At 51.4% G+C, this 15813-nt stretch overlaps 1 protein-coding gene across 1 annotated transcript in view; it reads right to left on the reverse strand.

Annotated features, from left to right (window-relative positions):
- CEP164 (centrosomal protein 164) overlaps nt 1-15813 on the reverse strand; it is a 46608-nt gene that overhangs the window by 17730 nt on the left and 13065 nt on the right. The window contains exons 8-16 of the mRNA XM_042473987.1: nt 15184-15308; nt 12769-12903; nt 11178-11394; nt 9787-9864; nt 9228-9359; nt 8118-8240; nt 7771-7902; nt 7325-7408; nt 6835-6903 (exon numbers count right to left, since the gene is read on the reverse strand). Coding sequence (XP_042329921.1) covers nt 6835-6903; nt 7325-7408; nt 7771-7902; nt 8118-8240; nt 9228-9359; nt 9787-9864; nt 11178-11394; nt 12769-12903; nt 15184-15308 — 1095 coding nt within the window. The remainder of the gene's footprint in view (nt 1-6834; nt 6904-7324; nt 7409-7770; nt 7903-8117; nt 8241-9227; nt 9360-9786; nt 9865-11177; nt 11395-12768; nt 12904-15183; nt 15309-15813) is intronic.

Here is a 15813-nt window from a genome sequence, read left to right on the forward strand (position 1 = left end):
CCCTGCCCTCCATGACTGCTGCCTCTCCCTCAGGCTCAACCAGCAGGAGAAAGGATATCACTCAGGATACATAGAATCATAGAATCATAGAGTTGGAAGAGACCACACGGGCCATCCAGTCCAACCCCCTGCCATGCAGGAACTCTCAATCAAAGCATCCCCGAACATTGTCCATCTAGCCTCTAAAGACCTCTAAGGAGGGAGACTCCACCAAAATCTCCGAGGAAGGAGTGTGTTCCTCTGTTGAACAGCCCTTACTGTCAAGAAGTTCCTCCTAATGTTGAGATGGGATCTCTTTTCCTGGAGCTTGTATCCATTGCTCCGTGTTCTTGTCTGTGGAGCAGCAGAAAACAAGCTTGCTCCCTCCTCAAGATGACATCCCTTCAAGTATTTAAACAGGGCTATCATATCATCCCTTAACCTTCTCTTCTCCAGGCTAAACATCCCCAGGTCAAAGTCTCTCCTCATAGGGCATGGTTTCCAGGCCCTTTACCACTTTAGTCGCCCTCTTTTGGACACACTCCAGTTTTTCAACATCCTTTTTAAATTGTGGTGTCCATATATAGCATACATATGGACAGGTTGCATACCTGTAACGGTATTTCTTCAAGTGGTAATCTGCAAATACATACAAATGGGTTGTACTGCGCCTGCGCAGTAGAGCTCAGAAACTTCTGGAATCACTGGGCAAAGTTTCCTTTGCAACTTTTAGCAACTTTTGGGCGGCAGCTGCTCCGCCCATCCCTTATACATCCCCTGTGTTCCCACTCTTTCCCCAGTTCCACAACTGACGCCATGTAAGCGACATGAGAATGAGCCAATGTGGAGAGCAGGACACTGAGGCGAGGACGGGCGGGATTTGTATGTATTCGCAGATGACCACTCGAAGAAATACTGTTACAGGTAAGCAACCTGTCCTTCTTCTTCATGGTCTCTACGAATCATACAAATGGGTTAGACTGGCAAGCTTAGGTCAGTGGCAGAGGGAGTGTCATGACACCAAAGTAAGATTCAAATAAAACTGTGTTTATTATACAATAAAGTCACTGAACCCAAGAACTGTGTCAATTGTATTTTGTACTTTAACAAATAGTACTTTATTATTATTATTATTATTATTACTTCAACCTGTTCAAGTAAAAGACACACCAAGAACACAGTTGGTCATGCAAGACCTATATGTAAACCATATGAAGCTGTAAACCATGCCAATTCTGGCAAAGGGTATTCACCTCAAGAACATGTAAACAAGCAACAAACGGAAATGCAATATGTGAACCATATAAAGCTGTAAACCATGCCAATTCTGGCAAAGGGCATTCACTTCAAGAACATGTAAACAAGCAACAAATGGAAATGCAGTATGAATGGAATGTAGTGCCATTAATGTAAACCCGAAACCAACACTGCCCTCCCAAAGGCTACGTCCCTTTTGGCCCTGGTATCCAGCCTCTAATGCTTGATGAAAGTCAAGGGACCAAAAAGCAGCCTTGCAGACATCCTCCAAAGGCACCCCAGTCAGAAAGGCGGAGGATGCCGCTATCACCCTAGTTGCATGAGCTCGAACCCTGGTAGGGAGAGGTCTATCCGACAGTTCATAGCAGAGGTGGATGGTACCATCCACCCATTTGGAGAACCTCTGAGTAGTCACAGGTAGTCCCATTTTCGGTTCCGAGTAACACTGGAAAAGTCTCTCGGAACAGCTCATACCCAATGTCCTGTCCAAGTAAAAAGCCAAAGCTCTACGAACGTCCAAGGTGTGCAAACGGTGTTCAGTAGCGGTGGTCGGGTTCAAGGCCAGGGTCAGCAACACAATGTCCTGACACATGTGGAAAGAAGACACCACCTTAGGCAAGAAGGTAATGTCAGCCCGGAGGACAACATTATCCCTATGAAACCTAGGGAAGAGTTCATCCCTCCGTAAAGCACAGAGCTCTCCCGCCCAGCGAGTGGACATGATGGCCACCAGGAAACCTGTCTTCCAAGTCAACACTTTTAAATTAATAGTAGCTATGGGTTCAAAGGGTCTAGTTTGCAAACAAGACAACACGGTATCTAGACACTGGAGGGTATAGGTTATTGCAGCCCCTCAGGAAGCTCTTGACAAGGGGATCCCTGAAGAAAGAGGGTCTGCCCTCAAACTGGTAGTGAGAGCAATAGCAGAGAGGTAGCACTTGACAGAATTCAGGCATAAGCTGGAATCAATCAAGGTCATCAGGAAGTCCAGCACCGTTGATGTCGACACCCGTGAAGGAAGGAGATCTCTAGAGGCAAGAAAGGCAACAAACTTCTTCCATTTAGAAGTGTAAGATTTCTGCATGGCCGGCTTCTGGGCGGCCTGAATCACTATCTGTACCGAAGGAGGGAGTTCCTCTAGGGACATAGGGTCCAGGCCACCAGTGTCAGGCTGTCGATGTCCAGATGACATACCTGACTGTGTTGGAGGGTAAGTAGGTCGGGATGGGGCTCGAGTCACAAGAAATTCTCTGCAAGACAGGTGAATTAGGGACAGGAACCAGCTCTGTCTCGGCCACCAAGGGGTGATGAGGATGGAGTCCACACAGTCCGATCTCATTTTGGATACCACCCTGGTGATCAAAGGAAAGGGAGGGAATGCATAAAGCATCTGCTCCGACCAGGTGAAGGCGTCCCCGAGGGAGCCCGCCATCTGTCCTCGAGAACAAAATTGAAGGCACTGGGCATTGGAGGCCATTGCAAAGAGGTCGATCTGAGGTGTTCCAGACCGGGTGAACAGGTTGGACACCGTGTCAGGATGGAACATCCACTTGTGACAAGTTGACGATGACCTGCTGAGCTGGTCGGCCAGAATGTTGTCATCTCTGGGGAAATGAACTGCTTGAAGGAGGATCCATCTCGGGATGCACCATTCCCAAATGCGGAGCGTGATTTGCAACAAAGTTTAGGACTTGGTCCCCCCTTGCTTGTTGAGGTAGTACATCACCATGGTGTTGTCAGGCAAGAGAAGAACAACCTTGTTCAGCAGGTTCGTCTCGAACGCCCTGAGAGCTTTTTCTACCGCAAGCATCTCAAATGCATTAATGTGGAGGGTTTGATCGAGACCCAACCATTTGTCTCTGATCATCAGATCTAAGGTGTGGGCCCCCAGCCCTCCATGGAGGCATCTGTGGTGAGTGTGACTTGTGGCTGGGAAGGCAAGAAGGGCACGCCGGCGCAGATATTCTCGGAGTCAAGCCACCAATGGAGCGAGCGAGAGACTGGCCTTGGTACCGTGAGCCACTTTGATGGAGGGGGTCGAAGACCAACAGGAACCAGAACTGGAAAGGCCAAAGCCGTAGTCTCGAACACTGGGTCACCGAAGTCGTGGAGGCCATGTGTCCCAGTGCCAACTGAACATCTCGAGCCCTTATTCTTCTGTGGGTCAGGCAAGACTGTATTGCGGTTGAGAGGGCTCGAAACCGGTCCTGGGTCAGGTAAGGAATGCAGTCTTCGGAATCGAGGATGGTACCAACGAACCTGATTGTCTGGATGGTGTGAGGTGGGATTTTGTCAAATTGATGATGAGCCCAAGGTCTGAGAGGAGGGAGAGGGCAAACAAGAGGTCGGACTGCAATTGGTCCTTGGAAGGCGTGGCGAAGAGCCAGTCATCTAGATAAGGGAAGACTATGATTCTTCTCTGATGGAGGTAGGCCACCACCGGTGCCATACATTTTGTGAAGACTCTGAGAGCCATGGAGAGACTGAAGGCAAGGACATTGTAGCAAAACATCTCGGTGCCCACCTGGAAGGTCAGGAATCTCCGGTGACTTTCTCGAATCGCCACATGGAAGTAAGCATCCCTCAAGTCAATCATGGCGAACCACAGGCCCTAGTACAATAGGGGCAGAATAGAATTAAGAGTTACCAAACAAAATCGATGATAAATTAAATAAGCGTTTAACATACGGAGGTCCAGTACTGGTCTGAGGCCACCGTCAGTCTTGGGCACCGTAAAATATCTTGAGAAAAAGCACCTAGAAGCTAGTACAGAGTTCATGGGTGAAATGGCACCCTTTGATAAATGTGTGTGTACTTCATTGAGAAGGGGGTCTGAGGGGAGGGTGGAAATAACAGCTCCGGTGGGTGGGAGCTCTTCGAACTCGAGGGCATAACCCCTACAGACAATGTCTAAAACCCAGGAGTCGGAAGTCAAGTTGGCCCAGATGTTAAGAAAGGGCTTTAAAATGTTGAGGAAGGAGATGGGGGCGACAGATCACACGGCAATGCTTCAAGACCTCTTCTTAGACTGATTGGGGTCTTGCTTTCGGTAATGGAGGTCTTGCTTTTGATAATACTGTGATGGAGGCTGACGGCAGCCGGAAGAGGAGGAAGATTGGGAGGGATAGCATTGCTGCTGGTGTTCCTGTTGCTGGTACTGTCGGTCTTGTTGGAAGGGGCGCTGACCCTGGCCATACCCATTGGCATTGTCCCCCAAAACGCCAGTGTGAAGATGACTGGGGGTGGAAGACATACCATGTTTCCACACCGCCGCCGCTTTCATGCTGTACTTGAAGTTAAGCCAGTCATCGGTTTTTTATTAAACAGCCCGGCAACATCGAAGGGCATATCTTCGATCGTGGCCTTAGCATTAGGATTGAGATCAGAAGCACGGAGCCAGAAGTATCTTCTCAGGGCAACCAAAGCAGCAATGGATTCGGCCAAACAGTTCGCAGCATGCTGAGCCGAGGTGATAAGCCATCACCCAATAGAATGTGCTTCCTCTTTGATTTCGTTGGATAACGGCTGCCTTTCATCAGGAGACTCCTGGATGATGGTGGTGAGGCTCTCCATCAAGTATTGATGGCATTATAATTTGCCACTTTGATGCCAAGTACTGAGGAGGCATAGCTCTTTTTAGCAAGGCTGTCAATTTTCTTAGCTTCACGGTCCACCGGGGAAGTTGAAGTCTTGGGTGTAAATGCGTGCTGTGAGCCCTCCACGATTGCCGAGTTTTGTTTCTGATATGAAAGGAGCCATGAGGATTGAGCCGGCGTGATCCTGTACAAGCCTTTTATCTTCTTGGAGACCTGGGGTACAGATGATGGAGCATTCCATGAACGCTTTGCTATGCGCTCTAGTGAAGGAAGAAATGGGATGGAAGGAGGGGTGGGAACATTTCCATGGACATGCTTCTCTATTGGATCTACGACATCATCATCCAGGTGTGTTACTTCCAGGCCCAAGGCCCTTCCCATACACACAACATGGGCTGCAAAAGAACGAACATCGTCAGTGGGAGACGAAGGAGCAAGACGGGATAACTCTTGGGGAGAATTAACAGCTTCGACCTCTGAGTCTTCGGCGTTGGCATGAGAAGAGTGGGAGACAGCTATGACAGACTCATCATCATCCGTATCCTCCCAGATGAGGACCACAGGAGAGGGCGACTGGTCATGCATCTGGGTATCCCGAACCTGAGCAGCCGTCGTTGGGACCGATTTGGGTCTTGTCGGTATCACCGAAGCCAGTGTCGGGTCAGTGGTGGCTGCCGGGGCCAACACAGCTGTGGCTGAAGGAGTCTGGCGAGCCGTGCGGAGACGAGCGACCTCTGGATCGACCTGTACATAATAAGTGTCCGTTTCACTGTCATAAATGTAGTCTTGATGACGTTGTATAGGTCTAGCCAGTACCGGAGCTGGGGAGTGACGGGCCCAAGGCAGCGAGGATGGATGTAGAGTGAGGACAGGGAGTTCCTGTTCGGGACGGAGCTCCGGGTCCAACAGAACTCTGATATCAAGGTCCTCCACGGATCTTGCAGCCAGGGAGACTGGAGGGTCTCAATTGAACCCGAGGACTCGGAACGGGCCTTTTTAGCATGCTGGGAAGACAAGTTCTTGGTGTCGGAATGCTTGTGTTTAGTAGAAGACTTAGAGCCATCCTTGTCTTTTTTCGAGGCTTTTTCCTTCTTCGAGCCCGAATCAGCTTTAGAGTTGGATGAATATTTGAGCTTCTTTGCAGACTTAGACCCGTTCTGATCTTTGGGTCATGAAGCATCCCACTTGGTATAGTGAGAGGAGCTCTTGGCTTTGAGCCGAGCTCCCTCAGCCTCATAATCGCGGCCTGGGCTATGAAGGGAAGCTGAAGTCACAGTCAAAGCGGGTAATTTGGAGGTAGACTAGGAGGTACCTGGGGATGTCTTGTCTCCCGAAGTCACTGGCGAGGCCAAAGTGGATCGGGCAGGCTCTTGAAGTTGAAGCACTTGTTTATATAAGCCAACCTCAGACGCACCTCTCAATTTTTTCTAGCCTGGGGTGTGAAAGATAGGCAATGAGTGCAAGCTTTGGGATTGTGCCCTTCAACCAGGCAAAGAAGACATGTGGTACGGCTGTCTTTCTCAGGGATCTTACCCCCACAAGTGTCACAGGCTTTAAACGGAGGAGCCATAATTCCACACAACAAGCCGAAGTCAAGAGTGCCAACCGGTCAGCGTCAGGGACAAAATGGAGAATGAGAAGAATGGTCACTAAACAGTCCAAGGTCAGAATAGATCAGCGTCAGAATTTTTTGAGAACAAGCCGAGTGATTCACTAGCAAAGTTCCTAAGCAGCTAACGCGGCGGAAAAAAGGAACTGGGGAAACAGCAGGAACACAGGGAACGTATAAGGGATGGGCAGACCTACCGCCAAAAAGTTGCTAAAAATTGCAAAGGAAACGTTGCCCAGTGATTCCAGAAGTTTCCGAGCTCTACTGCACAGGCGCAGTACAACCCATTTGTATGATTCGCAGAGACTACGAAGAAGAAACATATATGTTTACATACATATACATACCTACATAGTTGTAATGACGATGAAAAGGCTGGCAGCACATACGTACATTTTGCTGCTGTTCCAGCTGCTTCTCTTCCTCCAGGAGCTGCTGTTTCCTTTTCTTCCAGACCTCCTCCTGCGCATAGAGGGAGAAAGAGAGAAAGGCACATTGGGGGGGGGGGAGGGAGCTGGTCTGCCTGGCACTTTCGCACCTGGCTCCACACCCAGCCTCCTGCCGCAGTTTCCTTCACAAAGGGCGATAGTGTACAGGCGTGGCAGCGGGAGGCTGAAAGGGGAGCCCAGCCTTGCCTCTGTGCCAGCAGTGCTGCAGAACAATCCAGAAAAGGAAGGGTCTCCCATGCTTGGGCAGCAGAGGGAGGAGAAGAGACTCCAGAGGATGAGGTTTCCTCCAAATGTCCTCAGACTCTCACTGTCTCCCCAAATCCTTCTCTGGGGGAGCATTTTCTGCTTGGAGCAGCCATTTGGCAGGTCAGTAGCAGTCAGCACCAATGCTGTGACCACCGTGGCTACAACCATTGCCTCTGCCACTCCCTCACCTGGGCCTGCAGCTGGGCAGCTCTCGCCTGGGCATCTCTGGCTCGGAGCTCCAGTTCCAGTGCTGCATCCCGGGCCTTTTGCTCCTGTGGAAGGAGAGCCATGGGAGAGCCTGAACTTTTGCCACCAACCCCATCAAAGGGACCTGAGAGCTCCCCGCCAGAGTAGGCATGTCCTGGATGTAGATCAGAGGGCAGATGCCAGTTCTTGGGCAAGGAGAGGATCTGTGGCCCCTCTTCTCTGGGATGCTTGATGTGTCAAGCGATGACCCTGGGGCCACTCAAAATGTGGCATTGGCAAGATCCCATGGGTGGTTTTGGCAGGGCTGGGGACCTTTCCAAGGACCCAAAGTGGGTGCTCCCTGCTCCTGGCGGGACCTCTAGCCCTCCTTCATGAAAGGAGGCTTGCCTCCCCTCCCCTTCCCTGGCCCCACTGGCTGCTCCTTTACCTCTTCCTGGTGGATTCTGTGCAGACCCTTCAGCTCTTCTGCTTGCTTCCTCCGCAAGGCCTCCAGCTCAGCTCCTTGGCGAGTCCGTTCCTCCTGACAGTGGCCTTGCAGCTCCATCCTCTGCCTCCTCTCCTGCCACACAGCCAAGAAGGAATGGGAAACAACTGTCTCCTCTCGCGGCCAGGCATGGACGCCAACCGGCTCTGCACCATGCTTTCCTCACATCTCCATGTGTGGGTCTACACCACCCCATGTGCAAATGTGACAACCACGCCCCAGCTGCTGCCAGGGATGCCAGCTTTGCCCTTCCAATGGGCAGCCCTTGGCCGGCTGGGCCACCAACTTACTTCCTCCTCATACTGCAACTGGATCGCTGCCAGGGTCTCCTGATGTGCCTCTTGCATTTTCTCCAGTTGCCGTGCATGCTCTTGCTCAACTTCCTGCCGCTTTTCCCTCAGGAGGTCACTGAGCTGCAGTTGCAACAAAGGTATCCTGGCCCTGGGGCACATTCCCCCAAGGAAAACCACCAGCCCTGGCTGGCTCTCTGCCACTCCCAAGAGCCCCCCAGCCAGCACAATTGGCAGGAAGGAGCGCTGGGACCTGCCACCCAGCAACACCTTGGCTTTAATTTCACCTAGGGCAAGGCAGAGTGGAGGAACCCATCAGAGGTGGAGCAAAGAAAGGGGCTCTGCCAACTTGCCAACCTGCCCCTGTTGGAGCACTTTTGCCCCAGCCATCCTGCTGGGCTGTTGGCATGTCACTCTGGCCAGATTACAGGAGCCTGGATACTTAGAAGCCCCCCAGGAACAGCTCACTGGCAAACAGGCAATCCTTCAGGGCCTCTAATGAAGTGACTAATGAGAGGAGGCTGAGGACCTTTTGGCCATAGCTGTCATGACCAGAAGCTACTGATCATGGCTCTGAGGGAGCAAGCAAGAAAAATAGCACTGGCACACAAGGCTGCAAGAGCCTTCCTGCTGGAAGGCGGGGGTTCTTTTTGCCAGGTGGGCAGAGCAAACTGAGCGTCCTTGCCACTCCAGATGACACAGATGAAATGCCTAAGAACATACCCATCACCTATACAAAGCACAACCTATAGAGTAGAGCAACCCAATTAGCCTAGGCTATAACAAGTGTTTCCCCTTGTGCCTCTGGCTGCCAGACCAGAATCCCAGGGAAAAGCCTCCTGGAGTCCCCCGCTCTCCAAGGAAGGAGCCTTCCTGGGACTGTCCTACTTGGAGGGAAGCCCCCTGGAGGAAAGGAGGGCTGCCACTCTGCTGCTCTGACCTCAGTGGGCAGTTTGGTGAGGTCATACAGATGACTTTACAGCCCTGTCCACTGGTGGACTACACACAGTGACTCACTGCAACATGGCATCTGTGAGCGGGTGGCAAGTGGCCAACCTAAGCCCCCAAAGGGCCCCAAAGGGCAAGGAGCTTCAGCTCAGCTCTCATTACCTCTCGCTCGTATTCAGCCACCTGAAGCCTTTTCTGCTGCACCTGTTGCTCTGTACTTTTCAACTCCTTCCGTAATCCTACCTCCTCCTTTCGCTGAGCCTCTGCTATCTCTATTCGAAGGGCTGAAAGGGCCTGTCAAGAAAGGGAAACATGGCAGCAGAGAGCCTGCTGCTGGAGGAAAAACAGGGCATTTCCTTGCAAAGGCAGTTCTTCAAGTGCTCACCTGCACAGTAGTTCATGTCAGTTCTGTCTGGCTGTGGAGAACCCACTGGGGAAGGCTGTGTGGCTGCAGAAGGGTTTGGGGAGTGCTCCAGCCCATCCCCATGATCACAGGCCAAAGCGCGATGGGGCCCCTGCCTTCCCACTCACTTTCAGGCTTCAGACCAAGACAGCATTGGCCAAAATGGACAGAACAGTGGAAGAGCAGCTGCAATGGTGGGGCGATTGGTGATGTCCTGCACCAGCGCATGGGAATGTGCAGAGAGTGCAAAGGACTATGGCCAGCTGCAGGAGGCTCAGGCCTGGAAGCGTCTGGAGGGAAGGGCAACCGGCATTTTACCTTCTGGTGCTCTTCTTGTGCTGCAGCTCTCTGCTGTTCGGTCTCCGCTGCAAACTGGGCTTCCAGTTCTTGCATGGCCTGAAAAAGCATGGAGTGGACAGTCAAAGACTAAAGCAGGGCTGGGGAACCCCTGGCCCTACGGACATCGCTGGAAGCAACTCCCACAATCTCTCCCCAGCAGCTGGGCTGGCCAGGACTCATGGAAGCTGCCTGCAGGGGAATATCAACAGACATTTTCTGAAGGGAAAATGCCCACTCTGCAGGACACCAGAGGAAGGTGTTTCTGTGTTGATGCCAGAAGTCTCTGTGCATTTTCCAGGAGTGCTCTGTCTGTGTATTCCTGCATGATAAGGATTGCCTAAATGCTCTGGGCAGCCCTTTTATGGCAAATGCAATGTAACTGGACAAGTGCCAAGTAATGCACCGTCGGGCAAAGTGTCTAAATGGCACACAAAGTGGGGTGGGCATTCGTGTGGTAGTGTGTCTATGGGGGAGGGCAATACAACCCAGGCGCACACAATTCTCACTTCCCAAGCTTTTGGCTTTGGGGGGGTCATTTATGGCAATTTCAATAAGGTTTGGGGAAGAGATAAGGTTTAGAGATGCTTTAACACATAATGCTATTCCAGGGGTATTTAATTTTTCACCCCAATTTTGAAATAAAATTTTGAGGGCCCATGGCACCTAAAAAGGAGATGGTAGAGCCAGAACAGATGGCAAAATGGAGGGTAATGGGACTGAAAAATTATCCTAAGAGAAAATGCTACAACATTTGGAGCAGAATAGTCCACACACAAAATAAAAATAAAAATTATCACTTGCTGAAGATGTGGGTTGCAGAGCCTTCCATCCTTGGTTTAAAGGACGATATTTTCCTCAAGTAGTTTGACTACCTCTGCTGTCTAACCATCCTGACATCCTTCCAGACTTCTGGAAGGATGGGCCCCCCTTTCATCCCATGGGTCTTTTGTCCACCTTCGCCCAGCACATGGCCTACAACACCACACTGCTCTTCCACAGCTGCCAGGTTTTGAAAGGGCACTGAACTGCATGGCTATCACCTCTCTTTCCTGGTTCCCCTTTGGGATGAAAGACTTCTGACACGTACTTGCAGAGAGCCTGAGGGCTGCTCCCCAGCACTTTGCCAATGCTTTCGCTTGGCGCCAAATGTGCTTGAGGCACTTGGGCTTTGCTTGGCACTTGGCACCCAGGTAGCTGGCACACATACGTCTGGGTGCCCACCAACAGGGAAGTATACATTACTCTACAAGGGAAAGGGGGATGCCATTAGAGGCAAGGATGGTGATATTATGCCATTCGGCAGGAAGAACTAGCAGCCGTAAAGCCCCTGGTTTTGCCATGGGGGGGCCACAGATGGGGGGGCACCTCACCGATTCCTTTTCTCGGCACAGCCTCTCCTTCAGCTCTTCCAGGGCCCTCCGACTGTCCTGCTCCAGCTCCATCTGCTTGGCCCGCTGAGCAGCTTCTGTTTCTTGCTTCATTCTTTCCAGGGAAAGACGCTCCTGCTCCCGCAGTCCTTCCTCCTCCGATCGACGGAGGGCTTCCAGTTCCTCCCTGAGCTCATAGAAAGCAGCTTCGTGGGCCAGTCTGCAACACATTAAAAGCCTGTTTCTCCTCTGGACAGGCAGTAAGCAAAGGCTGGAGCAGAATGGGCAGCGGGGTGGGATAGGTGAAGGGATCTTCCTCTGAGGAACGTGTACCTCTCCGGCACAAAGAGGCCCTGCTGCTCAGTGCAGTCCAGGCAACAAACATCTGAAGTCTACAAGGCAGGAGCCCAGCTTGGCCAACGCATTCAGCAACATGCTGCTGCATGGGCTGAGAAGGAGACAGCTTTCAGGGAGGCAGAGGACACAATGGTAGTGGTGACTTATGAGGTCAAGCATGTTCCTCGGTACAGTGGACCCTTGCCTTACGCGGGGATCTGTTCCAGAAACCACCACCCCCGGTCAGGTGAATAATGCGTATGCTCAAGCCCCACTGAATATAATGGAACTCGGGAGTGGCGGCACATGCACACCACAGGCGCACATGCCACTCATTGTATTTCAGCACAGCTTCAGCGTAAGCCAAAAGCCACGTATACTGTACCTGCGTATGGTGCGGGTGCACTGTGCTTGAGGGAGCACTCCTTTCAGGATTTTTTGCCCTCCTAAAAGATTGCCATTACATAAAGGCCACCAAAGTAGGAAGCTCCAACCCCACAGCTGGAGACAACGCAAAAGCATGAGCACATCCACTGTCTCCTGGGTTTCCCAGTCATGAGAACCGCCCTGACTTGTGTGCCTGGGAGCATGGTCACCATGAGAAAGGAGGGCTACAGAGCTGGAAGAAGGGGCACCAGGAGCAGTGGCAACCTCTGGAGTGGGACACAGGAGAAGCCCTCCCTGCCCAGGTCCTGCCAGCTTCAGCCCTTCCAGCAGAGGCCTCCTGGGCCCTCAACATGCTGAGCACATGGCTTGAGTATGAAAAACCAGGGACCCAAGGCGACAAGATGCAAGGGAGAAAGGCTACCTTGGCCAAGGGGCTATTTGGAAGATTGCTAAAGGCTGTGTGTGTTTCCCATTTTATCTATATTAACTAGTTGTATACCACCTCAGGGGTTCTTGGTGGACAGGGAGGCAGTAAAAAAATATGGCGAGAAACAAGGGCCAGAAGGATACAGATGCCATACTCTGTTTATTGGTTCAAACCAGACTTGTCCTCCTACTGATGACTCCCTCAGGATGCTCCCCAATATTTCTGTCTTCATCTCAGCCCTTTTCAAAATGGCAACCAGGCGTGTGTCCTCATATAATTTTCTGTTGCCATTCTGAGAAGGACTGAGACTAAAACCAAGGCTCTGGAGATACCACCTGGTTTAAAGACAGCCGCTAACAGCAGTGCTGCTGCTCATGAGGCCACAAAGGCCTTCCTCCACGGCCGTAGAGAACACTCCCAGACCAAACCAACTCAAACTGATACCTCATTCTCTCCTTCTCTGCCTCCATTTCAAAACGGAGTTGGGCGCTGAGTTTCTGAAGCTCCTTTAATGCCACCTCCTCCTGCTGGAGCAGCTCTTCTTTTTGCTTGGCATTCCCCAGCTCACTTTCCGATGACCTAAGAGACAAGCAGAAGGGTCTCTGTGCATGAAACTAGCTTTGCATCACCACAGGAACACAGGTACACTCTGGAAGACCAACACCATGGTGGGCAGCAGAACCAGCATTCACCTATCATATAATTCCCAAGCAAGTAATGTCAGAGAATGACCTCCCTCCGGCTACCTCAACCTAAGATGCACCATGTTGAATCATATCAAAGATCTACCAATCCAACATTCTGTTTGCTCAGTGGCCAAACCATCATCTTCTATAGGAAGCCCACCAGCAGGCCACAAAGGCCACTGCACCCTCCCCAGGGACCACTGCCGGCCACAAAGGCCACTGCACCCTCCCCAGGAACCACTGCCGGCCACAAAGGCCACTGGCACCCTTACCAGGGGCAAAAACTGGCAAAAGAACCACCCTCCCCAGGAACCACTCTGCCGGCCACAAATGCCATTGCACCCTGCCCCAGGAACACACTGAATGGTCACAAAAGGCCACTGCACCTCCCCAGGGGCCACTGCACCCTCCCCAGGAACCACTGCCGGCCACAAAGGCCACTGCAGCCCTGCCCTCAGATGGGCTCTGTCGTGAGGTGGCTCGGAGAAGAGTCACTGAACAGCCTTTGGAAGGGACACAAGCTTAGCTGACTTCCACAGTCAGCTAAGAGTTTGTTGTTTTCTGGGACCCTGCCCCAGTGGAAGAGGAAGTTGCCTCTATTAATACACTAAGCTTCAGCTTCAAAGAAAAAAACAAACACGCCTGAGACCTCATGCCACACTGGGTGAGTGTCAGAGATCCTGACACCACCTCAGAAAGGCAACCCTAAGACTAAGTGGATGTCTTGGAGCAAAGCCACATTTAGTGGTCCAGCACCTCTTTGTAAGTTACATCAGAAAAATGCAGAGAAGGAAAGAAGAGGGTTCTACAGTAAGAGCCCCAGATGTCAAGGCTATCAGTATGAAAAGACACAAGGGAAAGAATTCAACAACCCAACCCCGAGTTCAGAATTCAGCACCATTCCCAGGAGTTTTGGACATTTTTTGTTTGCTTTTTGCTTTGAAGCGTGAATCCAAGTACCAACAGAGGCAACCCACTCCTCCCCCACTCTCCTTCAAGCCACCTGAACTGATGGAGCCCACCTAAGCATGCCACCTGGGGAAGCGAGGGGAAGGGGCAAGGGCATGGGCAGGGCAAGGGCTTGGGGGCTGGAACTCACTGGAGGGGCACCCTCCGTCCTTGCTGATGGCAGCCTCTGGAGCACTGCCTCTTCCTCCTTCTCTTGCTGGCAGCTGTTTCCTGCAAACTCTGAACTGAAGCTTTATTTCCTTGTTGCAAAGACAAAGCCGGTCCTTGTCCAAGGAGATCTCTGATCCACTTTGTCTGGGGAATCCTCAGCGTGTTCCTTCCAAGCCTCCATTTGTTTTGACTTTCAGACTCAGCATTTCTGTCACTAGGAGAAACAATGTCCACAGGAAAGGCTACGGGGAATGGATTGAACCATGCATGGTGAGGCCCACAGGCACTCCCTTCCATTGCACCCAGAGAAAGAAAGGCAAGCCAGGCCACCAGAAAACAGCAAGGTGTCTGGAAACAAGCAAAACAGTCAACATGTCCAGGGTTTCTGTGGCCATCCAAGCTCATCCAGGACAGACAGTGCTGTGAGAGCTGGAGGAGCAAAGAGCCCAGGAAGGCTCTTCAAAGGAAAGGGGGAAGGGGGTCCATCCAGTGCATCTTTTATAAGGGAATGCCCATTCTGGTTCACCCCCACTCCGCTCAAAATAACTGAGATTCCCCCCCCCCCAAATGTAGAGTTTCAGCAATGCACCCCAATTTCCAACTATCAGCCTTAAATACCCAGAATTAATTGGACTGGAAAAGGTGAAGGATGGACTTTCTCTTCTTAGCTGAATCCTGGTCCCAGCTCAGAAATCTAAAAACATTTTTTGTTAATTCTCACCACCACTAGAAAACAATTTTTATGTTGAAAAGATGAGATATTAATGGTCACATTTGGCTCTTAGGAAAGCGGCATTTTGCACTTCTGAAGTTCCACACGAAACCCAAGGACTCAGCCAGACCTCCAACCCGCACTGTGCCGATGGGAGACTCGCCCCTGCAACAAATGCAGCCAGACTCACAAGTAAAAACAGTGGACCCACTGCAGCTCCATCAGAACAAAAATATTCTGGCCCATTCTGCCACAGAAAGAACATTAAAGAAGGAAGAGTGTTGTGGCTACAGATGCCAGGCATCCGGCCAGCTGGCTCAGGGTCTGAGTGGGGGCACGTACCTTCTGCGCTCTGCTTTGTGATCCCTGGTCTCGTGCTCCTCTTCAAGCTGGAGCCCTTGCTCTGGCCATCCTTCCGCACCAAGCAACCTTCCTCCGGCAGATGAAAGCAATGCACAGCAGGTCTGCTACAGTCAGGGTTACTATTTCTAGAGGCAGCAGCAGAGGTATTACAAGCAAGGCCATTTCAGGTCTCAAGTAAAATGGGAATGCCTTGTTGTCTGCCTTCTGCAGGCTGGGATCCCTTCACCATGTTGCGCCCACCCTATCATGCTTCAAGCACATTCAACAGTAATATGCAATCCACCATCATGACAAGAACTTCAGAAAGCAGTGAGTTTCTAAAGTCTCTTTAGCTTCAAACTGTATCGAAAGGAATAACCTCCTGTAGGGATGCTCCACGTGGGCTTCTACTCTACTCTTGCAACAGAGGCACTGATGCTCCTCTTGGGATGGGCGGTGTGTAGCATTTTCACAGCCCCACTCCCAGTCCTCCTTCCTTACAATGAGCCCCAGACCAACAGTGGCTCCTCTGGTAGACGAAGCAGGCACTTGCTGGTGCTCTGTTGGCAGCATGTGCACATGTCTCTCAATGTATCCATTCATATGATGGGGACGGAACATATCTGAATT

This window comes from Sceloporus undulatus, chromosome 6 (assembly GCF_019175285.1).
Source record: "Sceloporus undulatus isolate JIND9_A2432 ecotype Alabama chromosome 6, SceUnd_v1.1, whole genome shotgun sequence".
NCBI classification, from domain to species: Eukaryota; Metazoa; Chordata; class Lepidosauria; order Squamata; family Phrynosomatidae; genus Sceloporus; species Sceloporus undulatus.